The following is a 19,101-nucleotide window of genomic DNA, read 5'->3' on the forward strand; positions in this document are numbered from 1 at the left end:
AGATGGCAGACTTGTTTGCAAATTAAAGAGGTCTTTGTATGGCTTGAAGCAGTCTCCAAGGCAGTAGTACAAGCGCTTTGATTCATACATGCTCCGGATTGGCTATAGAAGGTGTGACTATGATTGTTGTGTTTATGTGAGGAGCCTTGATGATGGCTCTTTTATTTTCCTGTTACTTTATGTTGATGATATGTTGATTGCTGCCAACCATTTACATAATGTAAATGAGTTGAAGACCAAGTTGGGTAAGGAGTTTGACATGAAGGATCTGGGTGCTGCAAAGAAGATTCTTGGGATGGAAATTCACAGGGACAGAGGCACTAAGAAATTATGGTTGTCTCAGAAGAGCTATGTTGAAGGTGTTTTGAGCAGATTTGACATGAGCAAGGAAAATCCTGTGAGTACTCCATTGGCGAATCATTTTAAGCTTTCTTTGGGACAATGTTCGAAGACAGACTCAGAGATTGAAGGTATGTCTAAGATTCCTTATGCCAGTGCAGTTGGTTGTTGATGTATGCTATGGTTTGCACTAGACCGGATTTGGCACAAGCAGTTAGTCAAGTGTGCAAGTTCATGTCCAAGCCAGGGAAGCAGCATTGGGAAGCAGTCAAGTGGATCATAAGGTACTTGAAGGGTACAGCGGATCGCAGTATCATGTTCAGCAGGGAGCAAGGTGTTGTTCGATCAGTTGTGGGATATGTGGACTCTGACTATGCAGGTGATCTAGATGATAGAAGGTCTACAACAGGATATGTTGTTACTCTTGCAGGGGGACCTATATGTTGGAAGTCATCAGTTCAATCCATAGTAGCTATGTCTACAACTGAGGCAGAATACATGGCAGTAGCTGAAGCTGCCAAGGAAGCATTGTGGCTTACAGGGTTAGTGAAAGAGTTGGGTGTTGAGCGAGGTGGAGTTCAGTTGCATTGTGATAGTCAGAGTGCTATCTATTTGGCGAAAAATCAGGTGTATCATGCTAGAACCAAGCATATTGATGTGAGGTTCCACAAGATCAAGGAGTTGTTGGCGTCTAGACAGATATTACTTCAGAAGGTTCACACATCAGAGAATGCAGCAGACATGTTAACCAAGCCAGTCACCAGTGACAAGTTTAAGCATTGCTTGAACTTGTTGCATGTTCTCCAATGTTAAGCAGCAGATCTTCATAGGGGGAGTCCGGAATTCGCCAAGGTGGAGATTATTGAGATTTGGCTCATTATATTTTGGGCTAAAATATTTAGTTTATTAGGATTTGATTTAATGGGGATTGTAAAAGGTTTTAAGGGATTGTTATAGGATTTATTAGGATTTTATTGTAAAATATAGATCAATAGAATCCACTATAAATAGGATAACAATGTAACCCTAAAAACATAAGAGACACAAGAGGCACTAGTGCAATTGAGAGAAATTGCAATTGCTGAGTGATTGTATTCAGGTTCGAATCAATAAACGGAACTATAGCTGCTCTATAGTCGCAGAGGTAGGCAATTTGGCCGAACTGCGTGAACAAAGCTTGTGTGTTTCTCTCTACTCTGATCTGTATTCGTGTTGCTGTTCTAACAATGTTCTTAAGTGTAGAATTCATAGGAGAGAACCTGAAGTAATTTTATTTGTAGGCCACGATGGTGAGGAGGCTATAGGTAATTGGGGGACTCATCCATGACAAAATAAACCAAATTATTAGTGACGAATATTTTCATGTCACTAAATAGTATCTTTAAAATGGATGAAGTGTAGATTTTGGATAATTATTGGGTGAAGTTTCATTGTATCAAACCTTGAAGAAGATGAGTGTAGTTAACTATAACTAAACTTATAAGGTTGTGTGAAAGAACACAGTGAGACGTTGAAGAGAGTTAGAGAGCGAGAAAGGGCTTGAGGAAAAGAGAAGATGAGATGGAGGGTTGTGTGGAAGGATCTGTGAGGAGTTTTTACTCATAATGGGAATCCGGTAATAGCTTGTTGGAAGGATTGAAACTTGAAAGTAGTGCAGGTTCCCAATGAATGTTATGCATGGGATTTGGATCCCCTCATGTGGGATACTCACATGACATGGTCATGTGAACAGATCTGGACCATTCCTTACTCTTTATTAGATCTGATGGTGGTTATATTTTCAAATAATTTTCCCATTTTCTATTGTTGTTATCGTGACAGACGTGAATACCCAGCCTCACCCTCCAAAAAAGCACCTTGACCACGGGCGACCTCTGATTAGCCTCCGCCTCCATCACCGGAAAGCCTTCCTTCCGTGAGCAACCCCCTTTTCATGGCCACATACCCCTTCGACCTCCGCTGCCGGCAAGCATCGTTTCTGGTTCGTGGTTCATTGAGGGTATCAAAATCCAATTTGGATCACAATCTTGTACGTGACGAGGTTGCCGAGGCTGATTTTGATGAACCCTTAGACGGAGAAGAAGGCAAGGAAAATAAGACAGGGAATTGGGTCACCGCAGCCGGAGCCGGAAAAGGCAAGGCGAAAGTGAGGAGTTTTGGTGAGAATAGACTCCTAAGCCCAAAATTGCAACGGCTCCGACTGTCAGTGGCTGTGTGATGATGCCGGCAATGGTCGCACTCCAACGTTTTCGTCGTCGTCGTTACCGCAGGTTGAATTCATAGAGGTAGAGAAGGTTACAGTTGTAGGTCTCTCACTCGTAGAAGACAGGGAGGAGAGTGGGAAGGTTGAGGTGGAAGAAGAAATTGAAGGTTGGGGTTTCAGTTTGAGGGTCGGGGTGTGGCGGAGCTATGGAGGAAGGTGGCGGTGGTGAGTGCTATGGAAGCCATGGGTCAGTGGTGAGATCTGGGGTAGGAGAGTGAGGTGGGTGGTTTTTTTTTGAAACAGGGGAATGATGATTTCATATTTAGGGAATTACCACCACCGTTTAATTAAATGAAAATTAATCAATGGTCATGATTGTACACATGACATAGTCATGTAGAAAACACACATGAGAGGATCCAAATCCGTTATGCATTGTAGAAACATTAATGCTCTGCACATGGGAAATAGAACAATTTTGAATTTCAAATTCAAAGTTGTTGAAGGGAGAAGATGAAAGAACAAACTAGCTTATAAAAAAAGAACAAACTAGTGCAGAGGAAGATAGTGGGAGAGAGAAAACGAAGGGGAGGAGATAGTAGAGTGAGTGCAATTTGAATTAAAAAAAGGAGAAAAAGATATGTGTATAAGGGAAGGATGAAAGGATGTTGGCGCTGCCAAATAAGATTCTAATCATTACGGTCATTATTCTGCACTTTAGATAGACCAAAGTATAATATATAACGCTCTTTTACCATGTATGTTTCTGCACATACTAGATGGGCAAATACTAAACAAGCACATACAAGTTTCTGCACATACCATATAAATGAATGGATTTTTGGATTGTTTCCAAATTGAAATTGAATAATTCAACAAGCAAAAAACAAACACGAAATAAGCTCATTTTGTCAAAAATTAGGAAATTAAAGAGAAATTTATTTGGGATCCGTGAGGAGTTTCTACTCATAATAGGAATCCGATAATAGCTTGTTGGATGGATTAAAACTTGAAAGTAGTGCAGGTTCCCAATGAATGCTATGCACGGTAGAAGCATTAATGAACTACACATGGAAAATAGAAATTTTTTGAATTGAAAATTCAAAGTTTTTGAAGGGAGGGGATGAAAGAACAAACTAGTGCAGAGGAAGATAGTGGGAGAGAGAAAGTGAAGGAGGGGAGAGAGAAGAGTGAGCGCAGTTTGAATTAAAAAAAAGGAGAAAAAGACATGTGTATAAGGGAAGGAAGAAATGATGCTGGTGCTGCCAAATAGGATTTCCACTAAGAATTTAAACCAATGAAGGAGCCAATTGCATGATGAGCAGACACATAAGCAATAAGCTCTTATAATCCATCATGCTTCAATAAAGTTATAGATAGATATTGCTTTGATGTAACTTTGTCAATAGATTTTAATCATTACAGCCATTTTTCCACACTGTAGATATAACACTCTTTTACCATGTATGTTTCTGCACATACTAGATGGGCAAATACTAAACAAGCACATACCATAGGAATCAATGGATTTTTGGATTGTTTCCAAATTGAAATTGAATAATTCAACAAGGAATAAATAGACACGCAATAAGTTCGTTTTGTAAAAAACTAGAAAATTAAAGAGAAATTTATTTGGGGACCCTGCTACATATGTTTATTTTCTACCCCAAAAGTTGCAATACCCTTAACATGTTTTCAATCCTATCTACTATATCTTAGGCCTAACTTCTATTCCTTCAAGATAAAAACTGCCCTCCCAAAAATAAAACTTTGATATCATAACCCCCATCTCCACTTCACCATCTTCTAGGCCTGAATTGAAGAACTCCCCCATCTCAATCTCCAACAAGCCATCACTTCTCACATCTGGACCCTCAATTACTTTGGTCATACACTTCGGTTTTAACTTCTTGTACAAACAAACCACCTTCTTCCAAATAGGGCCTCCAAAATTGTTAATTGATAATATCACATGTATAGGGCCTCCATGATCAGTGATCATTTTAAATACAAGAAAAACTGCATATTGAGTGTTTGGAGACAAATCAATAGTATTTATCTTCCCACAAATATCATACCAGAACGCAACATTATGCTTGGCAACTTCAAGCTTGACAACTTCTTCGAACCTGTTTAATATATAGGTTGACAACATTTGTACATAAGGAACATTTGCACAAGAATGACATGTTGTATGAATAGACAAACACTAATATAACTCGTAATTAAATGACAATATTCCTTACTCAAAATTTAAATAATCTTATTATAAATAGACTTTATGTTTAAAATAAATGAGTTGAAAATAAAATTCATCGATCACTATAATTTTTATAAATATATTATTCATACATTAAAGATGAGATTATTTAACATCCTGTTTTTTGTTTGATAAGTCTGATAATTGGCTAATAAAATAAAAAAGAAAATTTGTTGCAAGTAAACTAGAATAAAATGAAGATAAATCAATAATGAAGAGCTAACCTAGACTCTGGGAGGGTGACCCAGCCGCAGTAACGTTCATCGTCACCCTTAGAAATTCGGAGAGCTTTGGCAGCAAGCATGTAACATTTCTTCCCAGTCTTCCTGTCCAATTGAATGCTCTACATTTCAGACAATTAGAAAAAGTCCAAAGTTTAATTAATACTCTAAGAATCCCTAATATGAGAAATGATCATATTAGATTGATGAGAGTATTTACCTTTTTCCCCTGATCGATGATGACAGGGTTGTCTGAGAGAGCGAGATAGAGAGCTTTCTTTGAAGGAGCGTTGGCCAATGAAGGAGATTGACAAATGATTGAATGATAATCAGAAGGGAGAAAATGATTCCAAATAGTGTCAGATTCAGCGGCGGAGCAGAAGATCTTGGAAACGACGGAGTTCCTGGCGACATCCAATGGAGTAGTGCGGCGCAGTATCTCAGCAACGCATTCTTGCGGTAACTCCATATCTCACTCTCTTTTTTTCTTTCTTTCTTACCCCTCTTTGATAATTGTTGTGAATAGCCCTAATCGTGCGTCCTAATCTATCTTTTATATATAGCACTTTGGAAAGTTATTCTAAAACCAATTGCTTAACCCATAAGCTTATACTACACGTGTTCCTTTTCTTCTTAACATATGATCTTATCACCATAAACTCACGCGGATGACACGTGGTGTAATCACAACATAAATTATTTTCACAATCTATTATCTGAAATTTTGAAAAAAGATAGATAATTTGTAATTAAAATTAGAAAAATAAAATGAAAAACCAAACATATCCACCAATATAATAATGTCTAAAGCGTGCTCAGTAAGATTGAAGTCAATTGGACCTTTAGCAGAGTACGAAAAGCAACGTCTTGTCACTGCAGTGGAGGAGCGGGAATCACTTTATTTATATATTTTCTGCATTTTCCTTCATTATGCTCTCACTTCACTCTCACTCTCTTCTTCATTCTCCTCGCAACGCTTCACACTCTATTTACTTTGCTTTCTTTTCGTTTGTTAGGCGGTTACTGTTGCCGTCGTCGTTGCAGTCAGTTATGGCGGAGCAACCTGTTCTTCTTCCGGCGTCGGTGGAGAACATGATCAACGAGATCTGCGAGAAGCAGAGGCAATCGCCACCGGACTCCGCCGTGAGACGTGGACTTGCCGCCATCGGAGAGGAAGGAGCACTTCAACTCCTCCTCACCATCTCCAAATCCAAAATTAAACACACATTCTCCGGTTTCATCGTGCACATGCTCAAAAACCACAATCCTCACTCCGTTTATCTTTCTCCCTCTCAAAACTCCGTTCCTCCGCTGCCTCCTCCTCCTCCTCCGACGGCGATGATGACGACGATGAACGACGCTCTCTCCGCCTTGGGAGAATTGGAGTTCAGAAAGGCCTTCCTGCTACTGAGTTATATCGGACGGTAACATCTTCCTCCTCCTCCTTCTTCTTCTTCTTCTTCTCCATTTTTGCTTGTTTCTCGAATTTTCAGTTGATAATCGGTGATTTGCTTGAACAGGGAGAGCCTTGAAAATGTTGTCACCGGTGACTATATCAGAAGCCTCAAGGACTTACCAATGGGAAGGTTTGAAGAAGTAATATGGGGAGACATTGGAAGTAACCACCTCCTCGACCGTCAAGATCGCCAATTGGTATATATAACTCCTCCTCCTCATCCTCATCATCATCATCATCGTCGCTATTGTTACCCTTGAATGTTAATTGTTAAGCAGTTATGGTAGTTGTAGATTTTGGCTTTATAGTAGTAGTCTATAGCTCACTTGTTGAGGTTTTGACTTGTTAATGTATTTCCTATTACTAGTGATTTTGAAAGTGAATTTTGGTTTTACCCGAATCTGTCCTTATGCAATGCTGTGTGGTGTTGGTTATCTCGCGATTTGAATGACTTCTTGCTTACTTACTACTAGTATTAATTTGCAGTATCTTGACTGGGATTCTGGCCGGCCGCATGTATATCAGTGCTTTGTTTCTCCGGACGGGAGCTTAAGGTTTAAGGTTCGTGTGTCTCTCTCTTCCTTTGGATTTGTGTGCTGTTCAAGTTTTAACTTCTGTGATGTGGTTATCTCACTGCCCAATGGGTTTGATCATTGATGCTATGAAGTTTCCTATTTGGCCAGTATTAATGAATTAGAATTTTGGTACTGAGTTAGTTGTGTTTAGATTGGTATATGTTGTTATTTTAGCTTTTTTTTGGTTTGGTTTGCCAAATGTGATTTATTTGTATAGCCTCTATGTTTGAATTATAATTCAGGGCCCTATTTTACAAAACAACACGCAAACCCACCTGCACAAAACTCTTGGTGACGACAATGTTTTGGTTGTTAAATTTGCGGAGGATAAGAATGGAAGGAATTTGAAGACCAATGCCCAGGATGCTGTTGCTCTCTATGGAAAGTTTGGGAAGGAAGGGATACGTGTTGGTCTACGTCTGTATCGCTTTTTTGGTAATCATGTTTCCTGCTTGTTTTGCTTTGTCCCCCCTCCCCTCCTTTTGGGCATTTGTATGATCTTTAAACCATTGTATTTTCTTTTGATCCAATTAAGATGTGATGTGCAACATATGATCTGGGCTTCAAGTTTATAATCCTATGATCTTCTTTTGTATCTGTTTGCCTCCCTTGTTTTGTAAATCATTCTACATGCTGCCTGTTTCTCAGCCTTATAATCAGATGCTGAGTTACTTTGATATGGAAGCAACAATTCTAACATGTACTTCATATAGGCTATTGTTTTCTCAAATTTGATAATAGTGTTCTATGGATTCTAAAGCTGTGAGTATAGGTTGTTATGTAGGATTATAGTACATTTTTTAGTTACTTTTTGTGACATAATGAATATGTCCAGCTTCCCTTCTCTACCTCAAAGTCCCACTTTGGTGCTTTAAAGGTTCATGATTATTATAAAAACTACATGTTTATATGGTCCTGACAGGCCGCAATTAATAAATTTAAAGAAAGAGAATGTGGATTTGGGGATGTTGATCTTTGCACTTCCTAGTTCCTGGATTAATTTTGTTCTTATTGTATGTTTATCATTTGTCTATTGCCTATCCCTATGCACAGAGGCAAGCTTTTAAATTTTGGTTGTAGTCATGGTTGTAGTCGAGCTGTGGCATTGTGGACTAATGCAGCTGATGTGGTCCCCAATTGTGGATAGATAGAATTGCAGTAGCCGTCATACTTATGGTTGCATCAGATGATGTGGACTTAAGATCTTAAACCTTGTGAAAAGCTTATTTATGTACTATTCGTTGAGCTAGTGGAGGACATCGCACTGCTGTCCCTTTGGAGACTGAGGTTAATGCTAGTCGAGCTTCAAGCTCTCTGGCTGTAGAAAGCATTCTTAAATCATCACATTGTCATGTGTCTGATGCTGTCTCTTAGTTTGTTTTAGAAACCTCTAATGACTGAATGTGTTTTTTAAATTTTCTACGGATTGAACAGTTTTTAAAGATAGTGGAAAGGAAGAGAAGAAGAAAGACCCAACAGCCTCCTCTGTAAAATGTTATTTTGTTAGGATGGAATCACATTGTTCTGCAGACGAGAGGACATTTTATATTTTGTCAAAAAAAACAATGTTTGAAGCTAGATCTTTGTTCATGCATGCTCACTTGTTACCCAGTATTGACAAGTTTATGGCTAGGTATAATACTTGTGCTTATACTATCTTTCAGAGTTCCTCTCTCTCTCTCTCTCTCAAAATAAATTTGATCAAATGTACTAACCTCAAAGGTATTCAGGTTCTCTCTCCTTCTATCAAAGACCTTAAAACTTGACATTGACTTGACGACTGTGAATGTCCAAAAAATACAAGATATTCCTTGCCTGGTAAAGTCAAATTTCAAGTTACCTTAAAAAGGTTTTATAATTTACAGTCATTCTTGCAGCACATATTTTTTTTTTGTATTTTAACTTCTTCTTTTTCAATGTGGATTTAGGATGAAAATGACAATGCTGTGTATCATAATGAGAAACCGTGTATTCTCACAGATGGAACTGGGTTCATCTCAGAAGATTTGGCAATTCTCTGCCCTAATGATGTGTTAAAAGGAATGAACTTAAAGAATAAATCTAAGGTCTCTTTTCTTTTCAATTTGTTATTCCACTATAGTTTTCTTTTCGATAAACTTTGTTTGTTTATGAATCTCTGGTTATGTGTTAAAAATTGCTTTTTATGAATCCACCTATTATTATTAATCGACTTTGTTTCTGATTATAAATGTATTCTTATCATCATTGCGACTATTCAGCTTCATCCTGGCAGAAACTATTCACCTGGTTTCCCTTACTTTTTTAAAAATAAAATAAATTTCTTGATTCACCTATAGTACTAATTTTTTGGAGGGATGATGCAGGAATTCCCCCCTGTTTTTTTGTAAATTCTAGCGTTCCTTTTGCTTTTTCCTAATGATTTTGATGTCAGAAATGGAATATTGATGGAAAATTATTGTTTTATTTTGATGACCACATGTGTGCATGAATAATTGTTCAGGTCTAAGGCTAGAAAGATTTTGGTTTACTACTATTTGTTATTGTGTGATTGCACACGCAATCAATTCTTCTCTTAGATTAAAATGTCGTCCAATGGAATAAATCAATGTGAGAAAAAAAGAATGCAAGAAATTTTTTTTATTACAATAATTGTTGCAATTTAGTAAGTTTTTTAACAAACTAGTTCTTTATACAAGCTATTTGTTTTGTTGCATCAACTTTCTCTTATTCTGCTTCTGCCTTTGGTGTTGTTACATTTCTGTCAACAACTTAAATTTCAACTTTTCAACTGTTCTGAGCTGATATATTTCAATGAGTTTGATGATCTAGTCCCCTTTTTCATTGATTCTGTGCTTGATGACTGCTTTCAAACTTAGGAAATTTCCAATCTAGTTGAACTTGTGGATATGAGTAAGGCTGTGGGAGAAGCAGCACTGAGCCCACATCAGCCGGTAGATGCTTTGTCTTTCTTCTGTCAGTTTCATATTTCAATGACTTACTTTATATGTGTGTGTATAAGTAACATGCATAGATATTGTGCTAATATAACCTATCGTTTTTTCTCCTACCAATCAAGCCTTTGCTGATTCAATGCCGTATCTTTCACATGGGCCGTGCAATTAAGGGTACTCTTTTGGTTAACAGAAAGGTACTTTTTTACTGACTCTTTTGGTGGGGAAAAAAATAGTCTTAAGTATATTATTTATAAAGTACAATATGGAAGGCATAGCATGTGTTTGTATTACTGTTCATGATATGTCAACATTTTTTCACACTTTCAATGTGTCAAACATAGAAGTAAGCCCGTCTCTTCCTTTAGGAAAAATTTGCATTCATGTTGACCTGATCTGAAAGCCGATACTTAATGGCTTTTCAGTATTTTCACCCCAATGATTTCGACAGGTTTAAAGTGGTTCTCAATGTTAACTGGAACTTTGAGTTTTTGTATGACATACTGGATGTGATAGGCAATATCTTAATTTAATATTCTTGGCACTGTAATTTTGTTTGTCATAGAGGGTATTACATGAGAGGTACCTTGTTGTCTAGTAGAATTTTTCTTCAAGTTTGAGAGGTACCTTGCTGTCACAATAATGGCTACAACATTTATCCATTTCAGGAGTAAATAATTCAGAAAATTGGTCATTTTGTTAATTTTTTTAGCTTTTCTAGAGTAGTTTGTTTTAATAATTTTCTTATTCAGTTATGCTGCTTGTGACTTTGATATTGTATTTTTTGATCTTGAAGCTTCCTTCAAGGACAATACATGTTCGGCCTTCAATGATTAAAGTTGAGACAGATATGAGCCTTCAAAATATTCAAAGTATAAATTCGATGGAGGTAGTAAATACAAGGTATTTCACTTTTACGTTTGGACTGGGCTTTTCTCATTTGCTCTTACTGCTAGGATGTTAGTTGGGCTTATTGGGATGTTGTGATTACACTTGTTGAATAATGCACTTGTTGAGATGGTGAATTATATTTATACCTATTGTTGAAGATTGAAGAGGGGAGACCTACCTTAGGTAGGTTGTTTATATTTACGTAACACCCGTAATGTAGTATATGTAATGAGCTGTATATGTTCATTGATTTACTTTAAAAGCTTGAGTTGATAGGATGTGTCCAATCACATGATCTTGCTGACCAGGTTACAAGTCTGCCTTCCACAAAATGGTATACATTATCAGGATGGATCGCATTAGCTTTGCCCTGGAGCAACGGGTGCGAACAATTGATTTGACATTTATTTTCAGGTTTCATATACAGGGACCAATTGCACGTGCCCCTTGTTCTAGTGTACCATGAAAATGATCTACCCATTTAAAGCAAGAACCTCTTAAGGATAAAATGGTGCAGGAGGCATCTAAATTAATTTTATCTGCAGGAAAATTTATGGCTCTTGTCTTCTATTAGTTTACATTATCATTTATAATGATATGCTGATTCTACGTTGCCTTACCAACTTGCCTAATGTTTGAAGCTGTTCGGAGCTAGAATAACCTTTTGTATTCATGAGTGGCAAAATGTTTTTTGTATTGTTTGAAAAGCAAACTGATCTGAAGCCTACATGTTTCAGCCAGAAGCCAAATAGAACATACTTATCTAAGTATCTGATTGCACTTCTAAGCTATGGAGGAGTGCCAAATCAGTTCTTCATGGAAGTACTTCAGAGTAATTTGGAAGATGCAGACCATGTCTATTCCAATAAGCGTACTGCACTCAGAGGTAGTTTTCTTCAGACATCATACATGCTGCTTATTTGAATATGATTCTAAAATTTCTACCACAAAATGTTTGAGAATCTCTCTTAGCAGTGTTTTTCAATTGCTGATGCACTTGCAGCTACTGTCAACCATGGTGAGATGGACGACTACATAGCTGCTGGAATGATTTTGTGTGGGATTCCTCTTGATGAGCCATTTTTACAGAATCATCTGTCAAAACTTGCAATAGAGGAAAAAAAGAGGCTTAGAGGAGGGAGGCTTTATTTACCTGATTGTTTCTATTTAATGGGGACTGTAGACCCCACTGGGCGTCTGAAAGCGAATGAAGTTTGTATAATCCAGTAAGCACTAATCTCTTAATTTCCGCGATCCTGATCAATTAATCTTTCATAAAAGACAAATCTTCATGATCAATGTGTTTTATCTTAAAAGCATATGAAAGCAGAATATGTGATGACAAGTATCTACCATTTTTGTTCCTGCTGCCGTTTTGTTTTCGTTCAAATTCACCCTTAAAATGGGGTGCATTGTTGTTAGATCTATGGTCGAAATGGTCTGTTAATTTTTAACTATACTTTTTATAAGTGATAAATATTTGTATATACTTAACAACAAAAGCATCAAAATTCTTTCAGTCTTCAGCAATTATGATTTGGTGCTAGTATGATTCTTGGTATGTTTAACTAGTTTTCTTATTGTTTCATCTAAGACATAATATTATTGGTAAGCCCTTCTTTGGTTACTTGGTAGAATAGTTGGTTGGTTAGTAAAATATGTAGTTAGTTAGTTAGAGGGAGGGAGTTAGAGAGTGCAAGAGAAAATATTATAAATAGCACGGAGATGGGTAGGGACTTCATCTCTGGGATCATTGTAAGGGAAATTTGGGAAGAGCTTATATCTCTCGAAGGGAGAAGAGAGGCAAGCTGAGAACATAGTTTTAGATCTCGGGTAGCATACATAGAAGGGAGAAGAGAGACACTGAATTTCTGACATTGGCCCAAATTGGCCTAATGGGTCATGCCCTTATTTCTCTAGGTGTTTCAAGCCCAAAATAATAACTTTGCCTCCATTTCTATGTGATGTTCTCCTTCTGCACTTCTGGAGATGGCTATGCATGCCTTGCAGAAATTGGAAATTGATAACAGCTTGTTGACAGGAATAGCAGTGTAGATAGGTCTCTTCTCAAACCTTCACCTTCAGGAGGTGAATATTCAGAATGAGTATTGATGGGTAACCCGTGTTAGTTTATAGAGTAGTTAGTAAAGGCCAAGTGGAGTTAATTAGAGTGTGAGGGAGGAAATATTGTAAAGAGCAGGGAGATGGAGAGAGGCCTTGAGATTATTGTAAGATAAACTCAGAGATTAGCCTCCAGGTGTTCAGTATATTTTTCATCAATAAACAGGATTTGTTTTTCTTCGTTGCCGGTTCCTATCATTTTAGTTATATGCTATTTATTCTACTATATATGATGATAAGTCATAAAACTCTTTGCAGTTGGAAATTGATCTTTTGCATTGTCATATCTACCTTATTGTGTTATTGTGATGCCAATGCCAAATGTGTGAGTTTACTTTTAGCCTAGGGAAAAAGGTTAGGCATAGTCACTCATCTCAATGACGTGCAATATACCAATAAGCAGTATAAAATAAAATGCTTTGACCATATTCAACCATGTGCGGTAGAGGATTTTATTATGAAAATGATATTTGAAATTCAAATTATCATGTCTGTGCTGATCTCTCTTTCTATCTCTATCTCTCTCGTAGTGAAAATGGCCAGATTACTGGGGATGTGCTCGTTTATCGAAATCCAGGGTTACATTTTGGGGACATTCACATAATGCATGCCAGATATGTGGAGGAATTAGAATCTTATGTTGGCCATAGCAAATATGCAATTTTTTTCCCATGTGTTGGACCTCGCTCGATAGCAGATGAGATAGCTGGGGGTGATTTTGATGGTGACTTGTACTGGGTTTCAAAACATCCTCAGGTTTCAATTTCAATATTAGTTCAAAAGTCTTCATGTACTTACCAGATTTGATCATATTGTATTCATACCCCATTTTCTTTTCCATCCCATTTTCACCTATGTTTTCCTTTCTATTGCTCTTCTTTACCTGTGATACCACTCATCATACCTCTCATTTCTCTATCTTCCATTCCTTTCTCTCTCTAGGTGTGGGTGAGTTTGGGGTGTGAAGGAAGATTTATTATTGTAAGAATTATTTTTGTGTTTATTTTTTACTAAATAGCAATTTGTTACACTTTCCACTTTCTTTTTTTCTCTTAGTAAATTTGTGAGGAACATCTGGGACCTCTGGCCTTCTACTTCATTTTGGTAAATAAATAGTAAATTACAGGATACTGGTGCTGTTGCCCAATTAGGTTAGTTCAAGTAATGTTTTACAATCCTGAAAACAGTATATTTTATGCACAGTGCTGTTGTATACAATATAACAATAATTTTGATATTTTGTGTGACTCTTTGTAAATACCTTATGAGAAGGTTTTTTCTCACTTTTAAATGTTTCAATAAAAGATATGTTTTAGAAAAAACTATAATTTTGATATTACTTATATATTTTTTCCATTTCAATCTAAGTACTAGTTATACTAACTTCTTAGTGAACAATCTTATCTTGTATCCCCAGTTGTTTTTTTCTAAAATGTGTAATATATAGAATATGGTGATAAAAATCCCAACTGTTTAATCTGGAAGACCCGCCATTGAAATTGGAGTTCAACCTGCCATAGAAATTGGATTTCAATTGAAAAAGTATAGACCTGCATTTTTATGTGATTATAGATTTCAAAGTAAGTGGCTATGGGAAGTGGGGCAGGGCAATTATTAAGTTTGAATTAGTCTTTTGACCTTGATTTCGGTATTTATTTTTAAAGTTTGATGAAATGAGAAGGTACACATTTCCATTTTAAGAATGAATATTTTCTGCTTTTGAGTTCTGTAGGAAATCAAGTCATTTGCTTGTGATCAGCAACCTTCATATTAGCCATAATATGTTGATCTTAATGAAGTATTATTATGTTGAGAGAGCATTTGAAAATATTGACATTTGACAGACAGATAACAAAAAAGCATGACAATTCAAGTGTGTATAATTTTCTTTAAGCTGCAAATTCCTAAATCCTGTTTGACAATTTTTAAACATCAGATGAGAAATGCTAGCAGCAACACACTCTTGCACCCTTCATCTTATTGGTTTGTTTTTTAAAAAGTCAACACACTTTTTAATAAGTAGAGAAAGATATTGAGTATTTTGAAAATAAACCAGTCATATGGAGTGTGTGAGAGTGTGTTGCTTGCATGAGATGGGAGACTGGTTTGGGATTAGTTTTAGGGGAAGGGATTTGAAAATTGTTGAGTTGGTGCTTAATTTGGGACCATAGGATGGGCTGGCTTTGGAAACCTTGAAGTCAGACAGAGTAGACCCAGAACTAATAATTTTGAGTGACTGAGAATGTATCTTTTTCCCCATTCTCCCCTCCTCAAGTCAAAAGTTGACATCAATCTTATATTTGTCATCGGTGCTTGTATGTGTTTTTCGAGGAAGATGATATTAATTTAATGTTTCCTTTTGTAGTAACCATTTATTTTTTTGAAATGTTTCAGCTGTTGCAACATTTCAGAAAGAGTGATCCTTGGATAGAAAGTCCTGCGCCTTGCAACTCTATCCGATTGGATTCTACTATTAAAAAGCCTAGTGGACTTTCAGCTGAGGAACTTGAGGAAGAACTTTTCAGACTATTCCTGGAAACTCGGTTCCAACCAAGGTATGTTTCTGTGTGCGCTTAGGCCTGTATGTGTCGTTTATGTTAGATATCCCATTGAATCGATTGTAGCCTGTGAACCTTCATAATGCATTCTAGTCTATGAAGCACGGACACCTCTTACATATGACGTGTCCCGGTGTCGGACACCGACACCCGTACGACACCTATACGACACGTGTCAGACACTTCCTCGTCGTGTCTGATTAAAAAATTTTTTTTTTACGGCTCAGACACCCGAGCCGACACCTCTTCTTGGCTGGACACCTCTAGGACACTTGTATTTTAAAAAAACATATAATTTTTAAGAGTGAACCATGAACGAAATTGTTAATTTATCACTTGAAGAACCAGAGTCAAAGGCATTTTCAATGATGATGATCAATAAAGGAATGAAAACCAGTAGATAGATTAGTTCTTTTTGTAAACAATTTGTCTTTTTACAAAGAAAACATCAAAGCAATTTCCTAAGCTTTATGACAAGAGTTTCATAAAAAAAAAATATATATATATATATAGCCGTGTCCCCGTGTCTTGCTTTTTGGACTTTAGCCGTGTCGCGGTACCGGTGTCGTGTCGTGTCCAGGTGTCCGTGTCCGTGCTTCATAGATCCTAGTATCTAGATGCTGAGTCTTGACCATTTTAAGTCATGACACGTACCTACTTTATGGATTTTGTTGCGTAGTTATTGTAGTAGACTGCAGGGCAGATATTTGCCCTTTGAAGTGCCATTTCACTGAAATGTTTTTACTAAGTATAATTTGCTATGAAGTTTTCTTAAAGACTAGTCTTATTTTTAAAACTGAAATCTCAAAACATCTCAGAGATGTTTTCTGTTTTTAGTTTTAGTTTTCAAGTATTAAGCTTTGAAAAATATATTGATCAAACAATTTTTCTTTTCTTTTCTTCTATAAACCAAGTTTTAAAAATTGTTTCTGAAAAATAGTGTTTAAATGCAGAAAACTGAGAAGGGAATCAAACAATCCCCTGGTATTCTTTTTTCAGTTTTAGTTTTTTTTATCCATGCATGAAATTTTTCTCCTTCCAGTAACACTATAGGTGCGGCAGCTGATAGCTGGATGGCACTAATGGATCGTCTTTTAACATTAAGAGATGACTGCACTAAAGAAAATGAGAAGCAACATGTGAAGGAAAATATACTTAAATTGATTGATATATACTACCAGGCAATAGATGCTCCTAAGCAAGGTGGAGGAAAGGTTAGTTTTGTATATTTCTTTGGTTGCTATATACTCTGTCTCTAGCAGTTGGGTTATGGCCTCCTATTACCAGACATTATGTTTTCTAATTTCTAGTAAAAGAAATCTATGTGCAGCTATATGTTTTAATGCTTTTATGCCGAAGTTGTTGCTACTTTCTATACATGAGGGTTGGTCCTGCGCTCTTGGAGGAAAAAGTGTCTTTGTGTGGTCATGCACTATATTTTACCTTAGGAGGTTCTCAAATCATATGTCGAGAAATTAAACAGCCATCAGCAGCATGAGATGTAGATAATGTCAGCTATTGACAAAGAATGTGCTTGAAAAGTTGAAACAATCTTTTAAACTTGGGCTTGTCAATTGTCATAAAAATAATTTTATCTAGGGTTAATTTTCTATGGCCAGGGTGTGGATCTTTGGTGACGGTCAAACTTAATATTGAACTTTCCCTCTGCCGACCTGTAATTTGTGAACAGTTCTTGCACATTTACATTTTTCATTCATCATTATTGCTCTTTGGTTTGCTGTCAATTAAATGTTAATTTTGGAATTGAAAAAGCATTTTGTTAGGCCACATGAATTTAATTTTAGGTTTTTGACTTTTCACAAATATTGGTTTTAAAGAAATAGTTTCTATTAAGTTTCTAATTGGAACCTTCTTGTAATCCTTTGACAACAGCTCCGAATTCCAAATGATCTGACTGTTGAAATGTACCCCCACTATATGGAAAGGGGCAGATCATTCACGTCAACCTCTATCTTAGGTTTAATATATGATGAGGTTGGCAGATGGCAAACCAACGATGACATGCCTGGGAAAGGTGACGACTTAAAATTCAGTCTGTTATTTATTTATTTTTTTCATTCCATAATCCATAACATGCTACCAGATTTCTCCATTACTCCCATGATTATCACTTACCTTCACCTCCTTCATGTATTTTTATCTTTTTCTTGTCCACATGCCAACAGACATTAGAAAACTCCCATGTTTTGATGCTGAAATACCTATGGACTGTATGCAAAAGTGGGAAGAACTATATAGAAATTATAGAGAGGATATGACTAATGCCTTAAAGGACCCTCTTAAGGCCAATGATGAAGCGGATGAAGTCATTAAGATGTATAAGCAGGTAAATGATTTTCAGTTGTCCGTTCTTTCCCCAGGCTTTGCTTTCATATGTTTATTTCATTGAAGTTCCAAACGGAGGTGCTGATTTGAATCTCTGTCGTAGAAATTGTATGGTGCTGCTACGATGGAGGATAGTCCGAAGAATATTAGTGATATTTATAAAGAGGCTTTGGCTGTGTACCATGTTACTTACAACTTTGCCATTCTATGTAAGTCAGTTGGCAAATGTGGCTTTGCATGGAAGGTAGCTGGTTCAGCTCTCATGAGTCTTTATACCATAAAACAAAATCAAAGGACTTTGACCTGTGCTCCATCTGTATTGCGTGAGATTTTTGGTTCATGAAGTACGTTTTAACCACTTTTTGGCTGTAGTTATGTGCTAATGACTAATGTAGCATAATCACTGATCATATCTACAAATTGTATCATAACATAACCTATCATGTAAATATTTTTTTGTTGATAAAAATCTCATCTGTGGTTCCTTTCCTGTCTGGCTGTTGTGTAATAGGATTCATGTGATTGACCACATCTTGGCAGGGTCACGGACACTGTTGATATTGATGACTTTTATTTTGACGTTTTGCTATCCTTATAATTGCTTTTTGAGCGGCGCTTTGCCAAAAGGCATTCTTTACACGGACCAATTGCATTCATTGTGCTTGTGCACTTCAATTGTTGTAAGGTCACTAAATGTGAATCAAGGTCCTTTCATACCTCAAGAAATAGAGAAACAATATTGCTCCATTTCGCAAAATTGTGGTACAAAGAGTAAGATGATAATTATTGATAGTACAATGTTACTAAAACATTTCTATTTAATTTTACTAGTAACATGTGCAACTATTAAATTCTACCTTTGATAGAGAAAATATAGTTGATAGAGAAAAATTGTGATTGATTAATATGAAAGATGGTAAGTGAGAAAATTTATCAAACAAGGGTATAGATAAAAAAAATTATAAACAAATACATTAGTTTTCTAAAACAATAATTTTGGGAAAATTATAAAGTGGCTAACAGTCTTTTTATAATTAATATTGTTTTTGTGTAAGAGTAATTCTTTAATAATGCTATTTGTAATTAAATATTTCATCCCACGGGGTCATCCAATTTCATAATATCTGTATTAATGGATTGATCAAGAGATTAATGGATTATTAGCTAAATATTATTTAATTAAATCTTCAAGAGTAGA

The 19,101-nt window shown here is 36.4% G+C and overlaps 2 protein-coding genes across 2 annotated transcripts; one reads left to right on the forward strand and one right to left on the reverse strand.

Moving 5' to 3' along the window:
* Window positions 1-4,242: 4,242 nt before the first annotated feature.
* LOC130735585 (F-box protein PP2-B11-like) lies at window positions 4,243-5,503 on the reverse strand. Its single transcript, XM_057587521.1, has 3 exons — window positions 5,244-5,503; window positions 5,027-5,145; window positions 4,243-4,671 (listed from the first exon to the last, which is right to left on the reverse strand). The coding sequence occupies exons 1-3, from the start codon at window positions 5,490-5,492 to the stop codon at window positions 4,251-4,253; spliced, it is 789 nt and encodes a 262-aa protein (XP_057443504.1). The 5' UTR covers window positions 5,493-5,503; the 3' UTR covers window positions 4,243-4,250.
* Window positions 5,504-5,868: 365 nt separating this feature from the next.
* LOC130739021 (probable RNA-dependent RNA polymerase 5) lies at window positions 5,869-18,650 on the forward strand. The gene is made up of 18 exons (XM_057591232.1): window positions 5,869-6,447; window positions 6,544-6,676; window positions 6,966-7,040; window positions 7,297-7,489; window positions 8,489-8,687; window positions 8,785-8,872; window positions 8,983-9,120; window positions 9,913-9,987; window positions 10,113-10,184; window positions 10,784-10,890; window positions 11,616-11,764; window positions 11,882-12,104; window positions 13,530-13,755; window positions 15,394-15,554; window positions 16,600-16,771; window positions 17,451-17,592; window positions 17,744-17,904; window positions 18,007-18,650. The coding sequence occupies exons 1-18, from the start codon at window positions 5,954-5,956 to the stop codon at window positions 18,244-18,246; spliced, it is 3,048 nt and encodes a 1,015-aa protein (XP_057447215.1). The 5' UTR covers window positions 5,869-5,953; the 3' UTR covers window positions 18,247-18,650.
* Window positions 18,651-19,101: the final 451 nt, after the last annotated feature.

Source organism: Lotus japonicus, chromosome 2, assembly GCF_012489685.1.
Source record: "Lotus japonicus ecotype B-129 chromosome 2, LjGifu_v1.2".
Taxonomy (NCBI): Eukaryota; Viridiplantae; Streptophyta; class Magnoliopsida; order Fabales; family Fabaceae; genus Lotus; species Lotus japonicus.

Bases quoted from the DNA above. Each gene is read 5' to 3' on its own strand.
- LOC130735585 (XM_057587521.1), bottom strand. From the start codon at position 5,492: ATGGAGTTACCGCAAGAATGCGTTGCTGAGATACTGCGCCGCACTACT. The intron at 5,146-5,243 runs GTAAATACTCTC...TCTGAAATGTAG, and splicing joins TCATCGATCAGGGGAAAAAG to AGCATTCAATTGGACAGGAA. The intron at 4,672-5,026 runs GTTAGCTCTTCA...TATATTAAACAG, and splicing joins GTCACCCTCCCAGAGTCTAG to GTTCGAAGAAGTTGTCAAGC.
- LOC130739021 (XM_057591232.1), top strand. From the start codon at position 5,954: ATGCTCTCACTTCACTCTCACTCTCTTCTTCATTCTCCTCGCAACGCT. The intron at 6,677-6,965 runs GTATATATAACT...ATTAATTTGCAG, and splicing joins ACCGTCAAGATCGCCAATTG to TATCTTGACTGGGATTCTGG. The intron at 9,121-9,912 runs GTCTCTTTTCTT...TTTCAAACTTAG, and splicing joins ACTTAAAGAATAAATCTAAG to GAAATTTCCAATCTAGTTGA.